General features: G+C 44.6%; 1 protein-coding gene across 2 annotated transcripts in view; it reads left to right on the forward strand.

Annotated features, from left to right (window-relative positions):
- Positions 1 to 1,496: 1,496 nt before the first annotated feature.
- The window catches only part of LOC116958016 (uncharacterized), a 39,907-nt gene continuing 19,732 nt past the window's right edge, over positions 1,497 to 21,671 (forward strand). Inside the window, exons 1-4 of one of the 2 annotated variants that reach the window (XM_076058087.1) lie at positions 1,497 to 2,641; positions 7,621 to 7,854; positions 17,680 to 17,776; positions 18,097 to 18,225. In XM_076058087.1, coding sequence (XP_075914202.1) covers positions 7,807 to 7,854; positions 17,680 to 17,776; positions 18,097 to 18,225 — 274 coding nt within the window. In that variant the 5' untranslated portion in view covers positions 1,497 to 2,641; positions 7,621 to 7,806. Of the gene's footprint in view, positions 2,642 to 7,458; positions 7,855 to 17,679; positions 17,777 to 18,096; positions 18,226 to 21,671 lie in introns of those variants that run through there. The other variant, XM_076058088.1, reaches the window with a different exon arrangement.

The following is a 21,671-nucleotide window of genomic DNA, read 5'->3' on the forward strand; positions in this document are numbered from 1 at the left end:
GATTATTTAGGACTAGTCCATCTATATTCTGAAAAGAGGAGGGGGGAGACGAATTTTTTTTTATAATGTATGCTGTCTGAAAGCCACTGTAAGCGTGAACAATCAGTTAAGAACCGAAATGGTTTATCAAATCTTTCCAATGATTGCTAAGATAGAATCCATCTTCTCGGTTGAAATTGTCTCTGTGCTTGTATATGTGGATAGCCTCATGAACGAATCTCTCATGTACCTGTGAAAACCTTAACACCCCCACTCGCTCTATCCCTCCTTCTTGGCTCCTCCCCCCCTCCCCCTTACTTATATAGCTCTCGCTGCGATTTTGGACGATCACATGACGTCACAAAAAGTCAGACCCCCCCTCAAATATGACGTCACAAAGGTCTGCCTCCCACCCCCAGCCAAAAAAAAATATGAAACATGCTTCAAATGGCTTTAAACTATTGTCACATTGTAGTGCGTATTTAATGCGGCGCTGCACCTTGATGTTGTAGGTAGATAACATTTGTTTAAAAAAGTCTATTTAATTAAGTAGAACGTGTTCTTAGTTCTTTCGGTAAAGTCACGTTGAAGGGAAACAATAAAATAATAATATACATAAAACAATATATATGTAATATATTTTATTATTTTATTGTTTCGCTTCAACGTGACTTTACCGAAAGAACCAAGAATATGAATCACTGCAGTCACGAAAGCTTTAAATCAAACTTTAAATAGAACGTGTCGTCTGTATTTATTTATAAAGTTGCGCATTTTGATGTGACGTCACATTTCTCAAACCCCCTCCCCATCCCCCCCCCCCCCTTCGTCACAAACGTCTGACCCCCCACCGCCCCTCCCCCAGGTGCGTGACGTCATTTATGGACGGCCCTTAATGGTCATCAGTGACACGATACTGAAACCCACTTGGCCGCATTCCAGGTGACCGTTTACCGGAAGTACTGAAGCGATCTCCGTATATGGCCAGGCCAATGTGATTCGTTTGTTCGAAGTGACATTTGTTCCAATGAGGCGCTTTGTGAAGACCCGCAATCGATCACCGCCAACGATGTTCGACAAAGATTGGTGACAAGAGACAGACTGACTGAGACACTCGTTCATACTCACACACACACACACAGCCCCCCAATCTCTCACACACACACACAGACATCCATACTCTAAAATCACACTTCTTACAGAGACACTCTCAAACCCACACACACACTCACCCACTCACTCACCCACTCACAAATACACACACTCACCCACTCACTCACCAACCCCCAAATACACACACTCACCCACTCACTCACTCATTCTCAAATACACACACTCACCCACTCACTCACCCACCCCCAAATACACACACTCACCCACTCACTCATCCACCCTCACATACACACACTCACTCATCCACTCTCAAATACACACACTCACCCACCCACTCATTCTGAAATACACACACTCACCCACTCACTCACCCACTCACTCACCCCCCCCCCCCCCCCCCCCCAAATACACACACTCACCCACTCACTCATCCACCCCCAAATACACACACTCACCCACTCACTCATCCACCCTCACATACACACAATCACTCATCCACTCTCAAATACACACACTCACCCACCCACTCATTCTGAAATACACACACTCACCCACTCACTCACCAACCCCCAAATACACACACTCACCCACTCACTCATTCTCAAATACACACACTCACCCACTCACTCACCCACCCCCAAATACACACAATCACCCACTCACTCATCCACCCTCACATACACACACTCACTCATCCACTCTCAAATACACACACTCACCCACTCACTCATTCTCAAATACACACACTCACCCACTCACTCACCAACCCACAAATACACACACTCACCCACTCACTCATTCTCAAATACACACAATCACCCACTCACTCACCCACCCCCCAAATACACACACTCACCCACTCACTCACCCGCTCTCAAATACACACATTCACCCACTGTCAAATACAGACACCCACTCACTCATCCACCCTCACATACGCACCCTCACATACACTCACCCATTCAATCTCTCACACCCACACTGAATCCTACACACGCTCATCCAATCTCAAATACACACATTCACTATCAAATACACACATACACTCACCCACTCACTCATTCACTATCAAATACACACACTCACCCACTCACTCATTTACTATCAAATACACACACTCACCCACTCATTCATCCACATTCAAATACACACACTCACCCACTCAATCTCTCAAACAAACACACCCACACTGAATCCTTCACACGCTCAAACACACAAACACCGATCCACGCTCGTTGAGACTGAATCTCACACGCACATTCATACTCACCCACACTCAATCACACACACACACATAAACAGCCTCAGCAACCTAATCACCCACTCGACATCTCACACACTCAAATGCACCCCAGCACATATCGATCCACTCACTCGTCCACACTAAAGCCTCTCTCACACACACACAACACAACACAAACACACTTCCACTCAATCGCAAGACCGACGGTCAACGCGTTAACGAGAGACTGCGACGAGGAGTCTGTGACGAGGAGAGGAGAGCGTCATGACCCCGGGGACAGAGACGCTGCTCTTATCACAACTACTGGTGAGGACGAACGCTCATCGTTCATTCACCACCATCATCATGGGCGTCGCGGTGGCTAGGAGATGTTGACTACCTCGCCCGGTGTACAGGGATGCTGTGTGGGTTCGCCTGCTGCTGGAATATTTTCAGTCTGCGTCTTTCTCTACCTTTAGGTGGTCGCGTGGATTGTTCTTACCGGGTCCTCCACATTTAGAAACACGCGATTGGAGTGATTGGCTGCTTCTATACATTCCCGCGTGAAAAGCCACTCCGTTGAGCTATCATTTGTACCTGTTAACATAACAAGATTTTTTTTATTATTTTGATTTAAAGCTTTCGTGACTGCAGGGATTCATATTCTTGGTTCTTTCGGTAAGGTCACCACCACGTAGACGGGAAACAATAAAATAATAAAAATATGAAACATTAAAATTCTCACGAAGTTTCGACTGCAACGCAAGCAATCATCATCAGGTGTGAAAACCACAGCAAGAACATTTTTAAAAAGTGGCGTTTTTTTTATAACGTTAGCACCACGGAGAGAGATTTGACAGTTTTGTTCAGGTGGACGAGTCCATCTATGTTCTGAAAAGAGGAGGGGGGAGACGAAAAATTAATGTATGCGGTCTGAAAGCCACCGTAAGCGTGAACAATCAATTAAGACCCGAAATGGTTTATCAAATCCTTCCAATGATTGCTAAGCCAGAATCCATCTTCTCGGTTGAAATAGTCTCTGTGTATATATGTGGATAGCCTCATGAACGAATCTCTCATGCTGGCCAGATGGCTTGCAAAGAACCTCTGTCTTGGAGAAGTCAATGTCATGTGAGCCTACTGAATTATAACAGTGATCTGCCATGGCTGAGGTGTTGGTCCTACCGTGTTTTAGGTCTGCTTTGTGTTCACAGATGCGGTCCGAGACATGGCGTTTGGTTTCTCCAATGTAACTACTACCACAGAGGCAACTTAGTTTGTAGACGCCAGGGTACTGTATGTCCGGAATCACATCTTTTACAGACAGAACCAGATCACGGATTTTATGTAATGTGTTAAATCGGACCTGGATCTTGTGTTTATTCAAGATTTTGGATATATTTTTTTGTGATCCCCGCAATGTAGGGTAAAGTGATGGTTTTGAATGGCTCCTCAAGAGGGTCCTTCTTCATGGTTGGAGTGATGGCTTTGCGGATTGTATAGTCGGAGTAATCATTAGCCTTAAGAGCTTGGTGTACGTGCTTGAGTTCACTGGCTATGTGTTCCTGGTCGGATATGCATTGGGCTCTATGGTGCAGAGTCTTGATGAGGGAATTCTTCTGGGATGGATGGTGGTGGGAATTCGGTTTCAGGTAAGCATCCGTATGGGTAGCTTTCCTGTAGACAGAGTGGCTCATTGAACCATCAGGTCTCTTTTTTTATTAGGACATTCAAAAAAAGGTGGCTTGCCATCTTTTTCGACTTCCATGGTAAATCTGATGGCTGGGTGTATGGAATTGATGTGGTCGAGGAATTGGTCTAGAGCAGGCCGGCCATGTGGCCAGATGACAAAAGTGTCATCCACTTACCTCTTCCATAAGGTTGGACGCAGAGTGGCAGTCTGGATGGCGTCAGTCTCAAATTTCTCCCTGAAAATGTTGGCTACAACCGGAGATATGGGGGAGCCCATTGGGGTGCCCTCAGTTTGTTTTGTAGAAAGTTCCATTCCAAGTGAAGTATGTATTGGTTAAGCAGTGTCTCACCAGGGGGGGTACCTCAGTGTTTAGTCCTTGATGAACCAAGTCTTCAATGATTGTGATGGTGTCAGGTACAGGAACCTTGGTGAATAAGGAAACTACATCAAAACTGACAAGCAGGTCGTCTGGGGCCAGGGGAATACCCTTGATTGTCGATACCAGGTGAGTATAATTTTGTACCGCAGAGGTGGTTTTCCCAGTGAAAGGCCGCAGGATTTCAGATAGAAAACGAGCCAGTTTGTAGGTGGGGGAGTTGATAGTAGAGACGATGGGACGATGGGGTGTATCTACTTTATGTATTTTTGGTAAGCCGTATAATCTTGGTGGCCTGGCAGCAGAAGGATTCAACGATAACTGTTTGGTTTGATCAATTCATGCGGTTGGTAGCTATACAAAAATAAAAAAAGAGATCCCACCAACAGCCTCGTCATACAAACCAACAAAATCATTTCTGCTGTAAAAATGTTCGCGTGATGATGATAGCAGCCACTTCGTTGAGCCGCTATCATTTGTGATGGCTGGTAAAATAAAATTTAGTTGGAGTTGACACAGGTGGCCGTGGGTGAAACGTAGGTGGCTGTATTTTTGTTGTTCTTATTGATCAAAGTTAGTTGGTGTTGACACAGGCGGTCGTGGGTGAAATGTAGGTGGCTGTATTTTTGTTGTGTTATTGATCAAAGTTAGTTGGTGTTGACATACGCGGTCGTGGGTGAAATTTAGGTGGCTGTATTTTTGTTGAGTTATTGATCAAAGTTAGTTGGAGTTGACACACGATGTCGTGGGTGAAATGTAAGTGGCTGTATTTTTGTTGTGTTATTGATCAAAGTTAGTTGGAGTTGACACACGTGGCCGTGGGTGAAATGTAGGTGGCTGTATTTTTGTTGAGTTATTGATCAAAGTTAGTTGGAGTTGACACAGGTGGCCGTGGGTGAAATGTAGGTGGCTGTATTTGTGTTGTTCTTATTGATCAAAGTTAGTTGGAGTTGACACGCGGCCGTGGGTGAAATGTAGGTGGCTGTATTTTTGTTGAGTTATTGATCAAAGTTAGTTGGAGTTGACACAGGTGGCCGTGGGTGAAATGTAGGTGGCTGTATTTTTGTTGTTCTTATTGATCAAAGTTAGTTGGAGTTGATACGCGGCCGTGGGTGAAATGTAGGTGGCTGTATTTTTGTTGAGTTATTGATCAAAGTTAGTTGGTGTCGACACAGGCGGTCGTGGGTGAAATGTAGGTGGCTGTATTTTTGTTGAGTTATTGATCAAAGTTAACTGGAGTTGACACAGGCGGCCGTGGGTGAAATGCAGGTGGCTGTATTTTTGTTGTGTTATTGATCAAAGTTAACTGGAGTTGACACAGGCGGCCGTGGGTGAAATGCAGGTGGCTGTATTTTTGTTGAGTTATTGATCAAAGTTAACTGGAGTTGACACAGGCGGCCGTGGGTGAAATGTAGGTGGCTGTATTTTTGTTGAGTTATTGATCAAAGTTAGTTGGTGTTGACACAGGCGGCCGTGGGTGAAACGTAGGTGGCTGTTTTTTTGTTGTGTTATTAATCAAAGTTAGTTGGTGTTGACACAGGCGGTCGTGGGTGAAATGTAGGTGGCTGTATTTTTGTTGTGTTATTGATCAAAGTTAGTTGGAGTTGACACACGCGGCCGTGGGTGAAATGTACGTGGCTGTATTTTTGTTGAGTTATTGATCAAAGTTAGTTGGAGTTGACACACGCGGCCGTGGGTGAAATTTAGGTGTCTGTATTTTTGTTGTGTTATTGATCAAAGTTAGTTGGAGTCGACACAGGCGGCCGTGGGTGAAATGTAGGTGGCTGTATTTTCGTTTGTTCTTATTGATCAAAGTTAGTTGGTGTTGACACAGGCGGTCGTGGGTGAAACGTAGGTGGCTGTATTTTTGTTGAGTTATTGATCAAAGTTAGTTGGAGTTGACACAGGCGATCGTGGGTGAAATGTACGTGGCTATATTTTTGTTTGTTCTTATTGATCAAAGTTAGTTGGTGTTGCTCATCCCATCTTGAGAACATTAAAAAACCCAACGTCGGAATGTGACAAGATGGAAAACCATCACGTTACCAATTCCCCTTGACGTGGTGTCTGTCGCCTCTGCATTTGGGCACATCACAAGTTGTTATTTCTCCGCGGCTAATGCTGTTTTACCCTTCCCTCGATTACCATCTCCGCTTTCTCTCCGCGTATGCTGGCCCCAGGGGGAGCTCGTTCCTCGCGGCGCTTCGCTCTGATACCGGCATGCTTGGCTAAGCCAATTTGAAACCTTTAAAAGATCCTGCTTTCAGTGGCCCCCACCCCACCCCCCCAACCTCACCCCCCTTATTTTCCACATGATAACGGTCAAATTAAAATTAAAATACTCGACAGCAACAACACGTTGAGATTGTACTCAGGCTTACACTCACATGCGAAAGACCCACGAAATTTGATTTGCCTGCAAGTCACGAAACGCTTTTGAATCGAAATAAAAATCTGAAATACAAGTTTAACATTTTTTTTTTACACAAATGTTAAAAAAATAATAATAATACAAACGGCCACCTGGAATGCGGCCAGGTGAGTTCTGGCGTCGTGTCACTGTTTAACTAATTCATCGTCAAGGTTTATCGATGATAGTTAGTTGGTGTTGACATAGTCAGCCGTGGCTGTCGTTGAGCATCGAATTGAGTGAGAAGTTGGGGCGACCGTCTGCGATCGGAGTAAATGTTCACGTGACATTAGGGGCAGTCCATAAATGACGTCACGCGATTTTGGACGATTTTTGACCCCCCACCCTCAAATATGACGTCACAAAGCTCTACCCCCCCCTCCCCCCAGAAAAAAACACGCTTCAAATCTCTTTAAACTATCGTCATTGTAGTAGCGTGTATTTAATGTGTAATTAAGTAGAACGTGTTGTTCGTGTTTACTTATTTATAAAGTTGCCGCATTTTGATGTGACGTCACATTTCTCAAACCCCCTCCCCCCCCCCCCCCCCCCGCATGGTCACACATCGTCACAAATGTCCGACCCCACCACCCAAGGTGCGTGACGTCATTTATGTACGGCCCCTTATTACGCAGACGTGCGTACAAAAACACACTGCGCGTGCTCCACTTGAAGTCTGGCAAGGAATGTGAAATGAGGTCACCTGTCACCTGCCCCGAAGGGTTTCCGAACGTCACGAAACCACCGTCGGGATGAGTGACGTGTCGCACGTGATTTCCAGGAATCTGAACGTGCCCCGATCACAGAGGAGCGTTTGTGCTCAACAGGCTCTTGTGTAGGACACAGCGGGACCAGAAACGTCAACAACAACAACAGCCACAACAACTGGGCGTGGGCGAGTGAATGAAACGTCGCGAGTTCGGCTATCTTGGGGTTGCAAGTGTGAACTGGGCAAGAGCTGGACTGGGTAGGAGTCGTGGGGAGTTGGTGGTGAGGAGAGACGGGGCAGCGTCATGCACCAGTGGAGGAGCATTCTGGTGCTGGGTGGAATGATCCTCGTGGTGAGTTACCTCTCATTATCATATATTACTTCTCATTAGCCCTATTACTTCTCATTACTCCTATTAATTCTTATTACTCCTATTACTTCTCATTAGTCCTATTAATTCTTATTACTCCTATGAATTCTTATTACTCCTATTACTTCTCATTAGCCCTATTAATTCTTGTTACTCCTATTACTTCTCATTAGCCCTATTAATTCTTATTACTCCTATTACTTCTTGTTACTCCTATTACTTCTTATTATCATATATTACTTCTCATTACTCCTATTACTTCTCATTAGCCCTATTACTTCTCATTATCATATATTACTTCTCATTAGCCCAATTAATTATTATTACTCCTATTAATTCTCATTACTCCTATTACTTCTCATTAGCCCTATTAATTCTTATTACTCCTATTACTTCTCATTAGCCCTATTACTTCTCATTATCATATATTACTTCTCATTAGCCCTATTAATTATTATTACTCCTATTAATTCTCATTAGCCCTATTACTTCTCATTATCATATATTACTTCTCATTAGCCCTATTACTTCTCATTACTCCTATTAATTCTTATTACTCCTATTAATTATTATTACTCCTATTACTTCTCATTAGCCCTATTAATTCTTATTACTCCTATTAATTCTTATTACTCCTATTACTTCTTATTACTCCTATTACGTCTCATTACTCCTATTACTTGTTATTACTCCTATTACTTCTCATTACTCCTATTACTTTTCATTATCATATATTACTTATCATTAGCCCTATTAATTCTTATTACCTCTTATTAATTCTTATTACTCCTATTACTTTTCATTACTCCTATTACTTCTAATACACCTATTACTTCTCATTAGCCCTATTAATTCGTATTACTCCTATTACTTGTTATTACTCCTATTACTTCTCATTACTCCTATTACTTTTCATTATCATATATTACTTCTCATTAGCCCTATTACTTCTCATTACTCCTATTACTTCTCATTAGCCCTATTAATTATTATTACTTCTAATACTTCTCATTACTCCTATTACTTATCATTAGCCCTATTAATTCTTATTACCCCTATTACTTCTTATTACTCCTATTACTTCTCATTAGCCCTATTAATTCGTATTACTCCTATTAATTCTTATTACTCCTATTACTTCTCATTACTCCTATTACTTCTCATTACTACTATTACTTCTTATTACCCCTATTAATTCTTATTACCCCTATTACTTCTCATTAGCCCTATTACTTCTCATTACTCCTATTACCTCATTACCCCTATTACTTCTCATTACTCCTATTACCTCTCACTCCCCCTATTACTTCTCATTACCCCTATTACCTCTCATTTCCCCTATTACCTCTCACTACCCCTATTACCTCTCATTTCCCCTATTACCTCTCATTTCCCCTATTACCACTCATTTCCCCTATTACCTCTCACTACCCCTATTACCCCTCTTTGTGGGGGGTTGGGAGAGCAGTGGTGGGGGATCCTGGAGGGGTGGACTCGGTAAGATGGATGAATATTTATATATACATGGTTCTTTTTAATATTTTATGGAATAGCCCAGGGTGCTTTTGCTGCTTCTGCGATGACAATACAACATTGCACCAAGACCTTAACAGCGAACTCAGCCTCCTGAACTTCCTCATGGCAGCCTGTAAAGGTAATGGCAATGCCTTTGTAGAGGCGACATTGGGGTTCGTGTGATTAAGCTCGGGACGAGTCAACTTCTAAACTGCGAGGTTTAACTCGCGAACTGAAATCGTGCCGAGCGGATGTCTGAATTCGCCGCTGCGTGGTTTGCTTGTGCAAACAGGGTCCCTGCAGGGTGGGCCGGTAGGAACATTGGAATTTTGCGCAATTTTAATTTTTACACCCCAGCAGCACGAGATTTCACTTCGTTAAAGTATTGAAAGGGGACGGACGGACGGACACATTAATCTATTGCAGGCTGGTACACTCAGTTTACAATCTTCGTGCCTACCAGCATAAAGGATGTCAGTGACAAGAGAGTGACTCTCAATGACGTCACTCACGTGGTTAAATAAAGGATGTCAGTGACAAGAGAGTGACTCTCAATGACGTCACTCACGTGGTTAAATAAAGGATGACAGTGACAAGAGAGTTAATCTCAATGACGTCACTCACGTGGTTAAATAAAGGATGATAGTGAGAAGAGAGTGACTCTCAATGACGTCACTGACGTGGTTAAATCAAGGATGACAGTGACAAGAGAGTGACTCTCAATGACGTCACTCACGTGGTTAAATAAAGGATGTCAGTGACAAGAGAGTGACTCTAAATGACGTCACTCACGTGGTTAAATAAAGGATGACAGCGACAAGAGAGTGAATCTCAATGACATCACTCACGTGGTTAAATCAAGGATTACAGTGACAAGAGAGTGACTCTCAATGACGTCACTCACGTGGTTAAATAAAGGATGTCAGCGACAAGAGAGTGACTCTCAATGACGTCACTCACGTGGTTAAATAAAGGATGACAGTGACAAGTGAGTGACTCTCAATGACGTCACTCACGTGGTTAAATAAAGGATGACAGTGACAAGAGAGTGACTCTCAATGACGTCACTCACGTGGTTAAATAAAGGATGGCAGTGTCAAGAGAGTGACTCTCAATGACGTCACTCACGTGGTTAAATAAAGGATGTCAGTGGCAAGGAGTGACTCTCAATGACGTCACTCACGTGGTTAAATAAAGGATGACAGTGACAAGTGAGTGACTCTCAATGGCGTCACTCACGTGGCTAAATAAAGGATGACAGTGACAAGAGAGTGACTCTCAATGACGTCACTCACGTGGTTAAATAAAGGATGACAGCGACAAGAGAGTGACTCTCAATGACGTCACTCACGTGGTTAAATAAAGGATGACAGTGACAAGAGAGTGACTCTCAATGACGTCACTCACGTGGTTAAATAAAGGATGTCAGTGACAAGAGAGTGACTCTCAATGACGTCACTCACGTGGTTAAATAAAGGATGACAGTGACAAGAGAGTGACTCTCAATGACGCCACTCACGTGGTTAAATAAAGGATGACAGTGACAAGAGAGTGAATCTCAATGACGTCACTCACGTTGTTAAATAAAGGATGTCAGTGACAAGAGAGTGAATCTCAATAATGTCACTCACGTGGTTAAATAAAGGATGACAGTGACAAGAGAGTGAATCTCAATGACGTCACTCACGTGGTTAAATAAAGGATGACAGTGACAAGAGAGTGACTCTCAATGACGCCACTCACGTGGTTAAATAAAGGATGACAGTGACAAGAGAGTGACTCTCAATGACGTCACTCACGTGGTTAAATAAAGGGTGTCGGTGACAAGAGAGTGACTCTCAATGACGTCACTCACGTGGTTAAATAAAGGATGTCAGCGACAAGAGAGTGACTCTCAATGACGTCACTCACGTGGTTAAATAAAGGATGACAGTGACAAGAGAGTGACTCTCAATGACGTCACTCACGTGGTTAAATAAAGGATGCCAGTGACAAGAGAGTGACTCTCAATGACGTCACTCACGTGGTTAAATAAAAGGATGACAGTCACACGAGATTTCACTTCGTTAAAGTATTGAAAGGGGACGGACGGACGGACACATTAATCTATTGCAGGCTGGTACACTCAGTTTATAACTTCGTGCCTACCAGTATAAAGGATGACACTGACAAGAGAGTGACTCTCAATGACGTCACCCACGTGGTTAAATAAAGGATGATAGTGAGAAGAGAGTGACTCTCAATGACGTCACTGACGTGGTTAAATCAAGGATGACAGTGACAAGAGAGTGACTCTCAATGACGTCACTCACGTGGTTAAATAAAGGATGTCAGTGACAAGAGAGTGACTCTAAATGACGTCACTCACGTGGTTAAATAAAGGATGACAGCGACAAGAGAGTGAATCTCAATGACATCACTCACGTGGTTAAATCAAGGATTACAGTGACAAGAGAGTGACTCTCAATGACGTCACTCACGTGGTTAAATAAAGGATGTCAGCGACAAGAGAGTGACTCTCAATGACGTCACTCACGTGGTTAAATAAAGGATGACAGTGACAAGTGAGTGACTCTCAATGACGTCACTCACGTGGTTAAATAAAGGATGACAGTGACAAGAGAGTGACTCTCAATGACGTCACTCACGTGGTTAAATAAAGGATGGCAGTGTCAAGAGAGTGACTCTCAATGACGTCACTCACGTGGTTAAATAAAGGATGTCAGTGGCAAGGAGTGACTCTCAATGACGTCACTCACGTGGTTAAATAAAGGATGACAGTGACAAGTGAGTGACTCTCAATGGCGTCACTCACGTGGCTAAATAAAGGATGACAGTGACAAGAGAGTGACTCTCAATGACGTCACTCACGTGGTTAAATAAAGGATGACAGCGACAAGAGAGTGACTCTCAATGACGTCACTCACGTGGTTAAATAAAGGATGACAGTGACAAGAGAGTGACTCTCAATGACGTCACTCACGTGGTTAAATAAAGGATGTCAGTGACAAGAGAGTGACTCTCAATGACGTCACTCACGTGGTTAAATAAAGGATGACAGTGACAAGAGAGTGACTCTCAATGACGCCACTCACGTGGTTAAATAAAGGATGACAGTGACAAGAGAGTGAATCTCAATGACGTCACTCACGTTGTTAAATAAAGGATGTCAGTGACAAGAGAGTGAATCTCAATAATGTCACTCACGTGGTTAAATAAAGGATGACAGTGACAAGAGAGTGAATCTCAATGACGTCACTCACGTGGTTAAATAAAGGATGACAGTGACAAGAGAGTGACTCTCAATGACGCCACTCACGTGGTTAAATAAAGGATGACAGTGACAAGAGAGTGACTCTCAATGACGTCACTCACGTGGTTAAATAAAGGGTGTCGGTGACAAGAGAGTGACTCTCAATGACGTCACTCACGTGGTTAAATAAAGGATGTCAGCGACAAGAGAGTGACTCTCAATGACGTCACTCACGTGGTTAAATAAAGGATGACAGTGACAAGAGAGTGACTCTCAATGACGTCACTCACGTGGTTAAATAAAGGATGCCAGTGACAAGAGAGTGACTCTCAATGACGTCACTCACGTGGTTAAATAAAAGGATGACAGTCACACGAGATTTCACTTCGTTAAAGTATTGAAAGGGGACGGACGGACGGACACATTAATCTATTGCAGGCTGGTACACTCAGTTTATAACTTCGTGCCTACCAGTATAAAGGATGACACTGACAAGAGAGTGACTCTCAATGACGTCACCCACGTGGTTAAATAAAGGATGCCAGTGACAAGAGAGTGACTCTCAATGTCGTCACTCACGTGGTCAAATAAAGGATGTCAGTGACAAGAGAGTGACTCTCAATGACGTCACTCACGTGGTCAAATAAAGGATGGCAGTGACAAGAGAGTGACTCTCAATGACGTCACTCACGTGGTTAAATAAAGGATGCCAGTGACAAGAGAGTGACTCTCAATGTCGTCACTCACGTGGTCAAATAAAGGATGTCAGTGACAAGAGAGTGACTCTCAATGACGTCACTCACGTGGTTAAATAAAGGATGGCAGTGACAAGAGAGTGACTCTCAATGACGTCACTCACGTGGTTAAACAAAGGATGTCAGTGACAAGAGAGTGACTCTCAATGACGTCACTCACGTGGTTAAACAAAGGATGACAGTGACAAGAGAGTGACTCTCAATGACGTCACTCACGTGGTTAAATAAGGGATGACAGTGACAAGAGAGTGACTCTCAATGACGTCACTCGCGTGGTTAAATAAAGGATGTCAGTGACAAGAGAGTGACTCTCAATGACGTCACTCACGTGGTTAAACAAAGGATGACAGTGACAAGAGAGTGACTCTCAATGACGTCACTCACGTGGTTAAATAAAGGATGTCAGCGACAAGAGAGTTACTCTCAATGACGTCACTCACGTGGTTAAATAAAGGATGTCAGTGACAAGAGAGTGACTCTCAATGACGTCACTCACGTGGTTAAATAAAAGGATGTCAGTCACACGAGATTTCACTTCGTTGAAGTATTGAAAGGGGACGGACGGATGGACGGACACATTAATCTATTGCAGGCTGGTACACTCAGTTTACAATCTTCGTGCCTACCAGTATAAAGGATGACACTGACAAGAGAGTGACTCTCAATGACGTCACTCACGTGGTTAAATAAAAGGATGACAGTCACACGAGATTTCACTTCGTTAAAGTATTGAAAGGGGACGGACGGACGGACACATTAATCTATTGCAGGCTGGTACACTCAGTTTACAATCTTCGTGCCTACCAGTATAAAGGATGACAGTGACAAGAGAGTGACTCTCAATGACGTCACTCACGTGGTTAAATAAAGGATGTCAGTGACAAGAGAGTGACTCTCAATGACGTCACTCACGTGGTTAAATAAAAGGATGACAGTCACACGAGATTTCACTTCGTTAAAGTATTGAAAGGGGACGGACGGACGGACACATTAATCTATTGCAGGCTGCTACACTCAGTTTACAATCTTCGTGCCTACCAGTATAAAGGATGACAGTGACAAGAGAGTGACTCTCAATGACGTCACTCACGTGGTTAAACAAAGGATGTCGTTGACAAGAGAGTGACTCTCAATGACGTCACCCACGTGGTTAAATAAAGGATGACAGTGACAAGAGAGTGACTCTCAATGACGTCACTCACGTGGTTAAATAAAAGGATGACAGTCACACGAGATTTCACTTCGTTAAAGTATTGAAAGGGGACGGACGGACGGACACATTAATCTATTGCAGGCTGGTACACTCAGTTTACAATCTTCGTGCCTACCAGTATAGGCGAGCGCCATCTCCCGCATTATTGTGGGGTCACATTCACACACCGTCAAGCAGTCCACGCATTATGAGCAGTCGGAGATTCTATCCCCGGGGGGGCGGGGGGGGGGAAAGGTGAATGGGCGGAGCTAGCATGGAAGCTTCCGGAACATTCTCCAAGGCTCCCAGAGGGGGCGTGGCCAGGGGCGTGGCCAGGGGCGGGGCTTAGCCTGAGGATCAAAGAGGGGCTCCCCCGTCACTGCTGGTCCTGCCATCTCCACCTGCTCCACCTGCTCCACCTGCTCCACCTCCACCTGCTCCACCTGCTCCACCTGCTCCACCTCCACCTGCTCCACCTGCTCCACCTGCTCCACCTCCACCACCTGCTCCACCTGCCACCTGCTCCACCTGCTCCACCTGCTCCACCTCCACCTGCTCCACCTCCACCACCTGCTCCACCTGCCACCTGCTCCACCTCCCACCTGCTCCACCTGCCACCTGCTCCACCTGCTCCACCTGCTCCACCTCCACCTGCTCCACCTGCTCCACCTGCCACCTGCCACCTGCTCCACCTGCTCCACCTCCCACCTGCTCCACCTGCTCCACCTCCACCTGCTCCACCTGCTCCACCTGCTCCACCTGCCACCTGCCACCTGCTCCACCTGCTCCACCTCCCACCTGCTCCACCTGCTCCACCTCCACCTGCTCCACCTGCTCCACCTGCCACCTTCTCCACCTGCCACCTGCTCCACCTCCACTTGCTCCACCTGCTCCACCTGCCACCTGCTCCACCTGCCACCTGCTCCACCTCCACCTGCACCACCTGCTCCACCTGCTCCACCTGCTCCACCTGCCACCTGCTCCACCTCCACCTGCTCCACCTGCTCCACCTCCACCTGCTCCACCTCCACCTGCTCCACCTGCTCCACCTGCTCCACCTGTCACCTGCTCCACCTGCTCCACCTGCTCCACCTGCTCCACCTGCCACTTGCTCCACCTGCTCCACCTGCCACCTGCTCCACCTGCTCCACCTGCTCCACCTGCTCCACCTGCCACCTGCCACTTGCTCCACCTTCTCCACCTGCTCCACCCCCACCTGCTCCACCTGCTCCACCTGCTCCACCTGCTCCACCTGCTCCACCTCCACCTGCTCCACCTGCTCCACTTGCTCCACCCCCTTCAGCTCGAGCCGCTCCACAACGCTTGGCGCCCGCCGGCGGTGCGGTTCAGAGCGAGGTCGAGCACCAGCAGCACCACCACCAGCACCATGACAGCGGGTCGGCGTCAGCGGAACGAGAGGAGTGGCTGTGCCAGAGACTTTGAAAATAATAATAATAATAATGACCAAATTTTGATTTAAAGCTTTCGTGACTGCAGTAATTCATATTCTTAGTTTTTTCGGTAAAGTCACGTTGAAGAGAAACAACAAAATAACAAAATATATATAAAACAATAAAAAATTCTCACGACGTTTCGACCATAACTCAAACGGTCATCATCAAACCGACACACCTGATGATGACCGTTTGAGTTATGGTCGAAACGTCGTGAGAATTTTTTATTGTTTTATATATATTTTGTTATTTTGTTGTTTCTCTTCAACGTGACTTTACCGAAAAAACTAAGAATAATAATGACCAAGTTAAATTTTGACTTAAAGCTTTACTGACTGCAGTAATTCATATTCTTTGCTCTTTCGGTAAAGTCACCACGTTGAAGGGAAACAATAAAATAATAATAATATATCTTCTTTGGTTCTTTCGGTAAAGTCACGTAGAATGAGAATAAAGTAATAAATTGATTTATTATTTAATTTATTATTTTATTCTCATTCTACGTGGGTGGTGACTTTACCGAAAGAACCAAAGAAGATGAATCATTGCAGTCACGAAAGCTTTAAATCGAAATAATAATATATATATAAAACAGTAAAAATTCTCACGACGTTTCGACCATAACACCTGATGACGACCGTTTGTGTTATGGTCGAAACGTCGTGAGAATTTTTTTATTTTATATATATTTTATTATTTTATTGTTTCCCTTCAACGTGGTGACTTTACCGAAAGAGCTAAGAATATGAAATACCGAAGTTATTTACCGTGTCGGAGTCACTTATTGCACTAGGGCTGATCTTTCCATCGGAATGTGCTTTTATTTCTACCCATTAATCATCAAATCATTCCGGCAGGGTGATGATCGATTCGACATACAAGGCGTGCGTGTGTCTTGTCTGGAGACAATTCTCCGCCCAATTTTGTTTTTTTATTTTTTTACCCGAGTTGGTGAACACCAGGTATGGATGGATTCGGGACACAAAGTGGCAATACTCACAAACTCATCGCGGAAACAACAGCGGCAAAGCCTTCCTGAAAGCACCGGGACTGTCGCAGCTGGCAGAGTGGCGAAGTCTCGCGACGTCGCCCGCGGTGACTCCATTCAGAATCAGAATCAGAAAGGGTTTTATTCGCCATGTAAGTTCACACCGACACGGAATTTACTTTGGCAGGATGGTGCATACATTCAACATATAGGAATCTAAAATCTTAAATAAGTTTTAAACAAGTCTTACTATAATAAGGGTTAAAAGTCTAACACTAAGGGGCTGAAGTATATAAAATTAAATAAATATCGAATATAAAATAGCTTTAAGATATAATTTAAAAATACAAATAGGGAAACATAGTTAATATCAGCAACGTGTCGTTATGTAGATCAAATGTTAAAAACAGTGTTAGCCCTTGGCCTTGTTTAACAGGCCAGCAGCAGATGGGAAGAAACTGTTTTTATGGCGTGAGGTTTTGGTCCTGATGGACCGAAGCCTTCTGCGTGGATGTTCTCTGCAGGTGTGTTATGCACTGCAGGAGCTGTCAGCCGGTGACTCCATTCTGCGTGGATGTTCTCTGCAGGTGTGTTATGCACTGGAGGAGCTGTCAGCCGGTGACTCCATTCTGCGTGGATGTTCTCTGCAGGTGTGTTATGCACTGCAGGAGCTGTCAGCCGCCACAGAGTGTGGAAATGGATTCTACAAATCGCCACAAGGAGTCTGCTGTGAGCTGTGTCGTGCAGGTAAAGCGACGCAAAGACACGGAGACCCACAATCCCTGTGGTGACCGGTTGCTTCCGTTAAACCACCAAGTCACGGCTCAGCTCCTGTGGAAAGGAAACTAAAATGGAATTAACTTTTCCCCCCCCCCGTGACCTGGCAACAATTTGGATGTCAATGGTGGATACTGAAAGAAAGAAACGTGTTTTCAGTCGAGGCATTGTGCTCTTGATCACACCTAAGACATGTTGACTTGCCAGTGCAGCTCGATCTCACCAACTTGTGGCCGTGTGTTTGTGTTTGCAACAACTCCATTGCTTGCTCACACCTCTTTGCCTTTCAGGGATGCACAAAGTGGCGGACTGCATCAGTGATGGAATGGGCGCCTTGTGTGAGCCGTGCCCGAGAGGCAGATTCATGGACAGGGACAGCCAGGAGGAGGTGTGCTCGCAATGCAGCAGCTGTGGACCAGGTAGATGACAGCACAGCAAGTGGGTTGTTGCCGTAAATTTGAATTGTGTTTGACATTTGTATTTTTTCAATGCGTGGCAGGTTTGGTCTGCATACTCCCAACTTCAACCAGCATTAAAAAAAAAAACACGGGGAAAACTTAACGAGGAACCTGAACGAATAGTCCAAGCAAGACAATCCCACCTCAAATTATATTCCAATTGTTGTAATCAGAAATCTTGAAAATAGAGCTGGGCTCATAGTCTTGATCGGACGAGACACAATTCGCCTCCTTCTAATGAAATTAAGTGGAGGATCATGCCCCGCAGTGAATCGCTCAGCCAGACGGTCAGAAAGGCGAGGACCAACAGGCTGCACATCTAAAAACGCCAATCCCAAAGGGAATTACAGGGTGGAGGGTGTGACCATGTCTGCGAGTGGGTACATTCACATGGTGGGTGAGACCAAAGCAATCAAATTTCGATTTAAAGCTTTCGTGACTGCAATGATTCATCTTCTTTGGTTCTTTCGGTAAAGTCACGTAGAATGAGAATAAAATAATAAATTGATAAAATAAAATAACACAATAATATTCTCACGACGTTTCGGCCACAACACAAGCGGCCTTCATCAGGTGAAGGGACGAGACTGTCTGGTAGGACAGCGCTGGAGTGAGAGAGCCACGTTCAGATCACGGCTTTTAAGCTGTGTGAGAGGAACAAAGAGCCTTGACAAAGGAATTAGCATAAAATTTAGCATTGAAATGGCTGAATGATTAGCTTGTGACTGGTCACAGAAATAGCTATGTTAAAAGTTAAAGCATACACATCCGCAGAGGCACCCATTGTTAAAAGAAATTAGCATAGAATTTAGCATTGAAATGCTAAATTCCATTGTCAAGGGGTGCCTCTGCGGATGTGTATGCCTTAACTTAGCTATTTCAATGCTAAATTCTATGCTAATTTCTTTGTCAAGGCTCTTTGTTCCTCTCACACAGCTTAAAAGCCGTGATCTGAACGTGGCTCTCTCACTCCAGCGCTGTCCTACCAGACAGTCTCACCCCCTTCACCTGATGAAGGCCGCTTGTGTTGTGGCCGAAACGTCGTGAGAATATTATTGTGTAATTTTATTTTATCAATTTATTATTTTATTCTCATTCTACGTGACTTTACCGAAAGAACCAAAGAAGACAAAGCAATCAAGTGGAGCCAAGATGCCCCCCGCAGACAAGGAGCAATTCCTGGTATCGACACGGATGTTGAAGTCACGTGGGTAAAAAATAAAACAACAAAAATCACGACGTTTCGGCCACAACACAAGTGGCCTTCATCAGGTGAAGGGACCAGACTGTCTCTTCACCTGATGAAGGCTACTTGTGTTGTGGCCGAAACGTCGTGATTTGTGTTGTTTAATTTTTTTACCCACTACGTGACTTTACCGAATAGAACCAGAGAGTATGGATCCTTGCAGTCACGAAAGCTTCAAATCTAGAACGGATGTTGAAGTCGTCCAGAATAAGCATCCTGTCATAGGTTGGGCACATCACGGTGATGAGCTCGGCAAACTCGTGGAGGAGCAGAGTGGTTGACTTTGGAGGACGATATCTCGGTACCAGTAGCACGGCACCGGGATACTTATCCATGCAAAAACAAAAAACACTCAAACTCTCGGCTAGGAGGGATAGTAGTGTAGTACATAGCCTAATGTATATTATTGTAGTGTATAGTGCAGTGTATAGTGTCGTTTGTAGTACTGAAGTGTAGTATATAGGAGTGTATAATTTAGTATATGGTGTAGTGTATAGCGTAGTGTATAGTGTAGTGTATAGTGTAGTTTGTAGTTCTGAAGTGTAGCATATAGGAGTGTATAATTTAGTGTATGGTGTAGTGTATAGCGTAGTGTATAGTGTAGTGTATAGTGTAGTTTGTAGTACTGAAGTGTAGTATATAGGAGTGTATAATTAAGTATATGGTGTAGTGTATAGCGTAGTGTATAGTGTAGTGTATAGTGTAGTTTGTAGTACTGAAGTGTAGTATATAGGAGTGTATAATTAAGTATATGGTGCAGTGTATAGCGTGGTTTATAATCGTGTAGTGTATAGTGGAGTGCATCATCATCATCATCACGATCCATGGGCAGATAACCCGTACATTTCGTCTTTGGTTTCCACTTGCCATTGTCTTGTACCAATTTGCTCGTGGCCACATCGTCCTGGCACCAATCTCTTTCAATGTCGTCAACCCATTTACTCTGCTAGCTCTTCCTCTCTTTCCGGTTACTTCTATTTTTCCAAACAACAACAACAACAACACTTTTATTTTATTTTTATTATAAGACCTCTTTTGCCAGTAACAAGATATAGTAATAGGTTTTTACCCTTTTAACTGGCACAAAAAACTGACACCTTTATTCAAGGCATCATGTTTGCAATAGTGCCCTGATTTGTAATCACCGTGCATATGAATTATATATATATAAATAAATCTTGCTTTCTATTCAACATTCGCCAAATTTTCTGCAAAAACAAAAAACCTCCCAAATCAATCGGCACATGTGTCCACGTTACAACTTGATTTTATTTTATTTCTTGGGCGGTGGAGGGTTATAGTTGTCTAAAATCTACGTACAAAATCTACCCCCAAAAATCTTCTTCATGAAAGCCTACGTAATGAAAACAAAACAGATTCTATAGCCTGGCGCGGCACCACATTACAGGGCACTGCGGCGACAACCATTGTTGTAGTGTACTATGCAGCCACGTCTATGGGCCTTTCCTGCATCAAGACGCTTCGACCAGTGTGGAGACGTGTGGAGCCAAATAACCCCGAAAAGGGACGAAATGGCTGTGCAACTCGTGAAACGACACCGATACAACTCTAGGCCCGGCTTCTATCTCGCGTACCCACCCCCCCCCCCTTGTGCTCCCTCATTGTATCCCTCTCGAGCCCTTTCCCTCCAACCTTCTGCTCAGCAAATCTGCAAACCTGTTCATGGGGGGGTCGGAGATTGGATCACCGTTTTTTTCCCCCTAATGATGGCAATAGGAGAAACAACAACAACAACAACCGCCATTCGCCACTAAGTGGCGGTGACGTCACCACGATGCTTGTGCCAGGCTATGTGCACCCTGAGGCCACGTGAAGTGTCGAACGCCCGCTGGCAGGAGGTCACGGGGCAGACCCAGCAGGTGCCACGGGTCGACTGACTGAGATGACTGAGATGACTGGCTGATGCACCACCTGTGCCCCCTACTGTGCCAACCCGCTGTGCTTTAGCCACCCGGCGCTCCGCTCGCTGTTGTGAGCGTCGCTCCTCGGCCCTCCGTTGTTGTTGGAGGGCGACTGCCTCCAACTGCCCAGTAGCATCCTTCACGAGCCTCCTCCACAGAGGCCGATCTTGACACCGCTGGTACCAGTCATGGGCAAGTCCACTCAGCTCCACGTCCTCCTGTACCACATCACTCCATCT

The sequence above is a fragment of the Petromyzon marinus genome (assembly GCF_048934315.1).
Source record: "Petromyzon marinus isolate PM22_M1 ecotype Great Lakes invasive population chromosome 68 unlocalized genomic scaffold, UKy_Petmar_22M1.pri1.0 chr68_unloc.1, whole genome shotgun sequence".
Classification (NCBI taxonomy): Eukaryota; Metazoa; Chordata; class Hyperoartia; order Petromyzontiformes; family Petromyzontidae; genus Petromyzon; species Petromyzon marinus.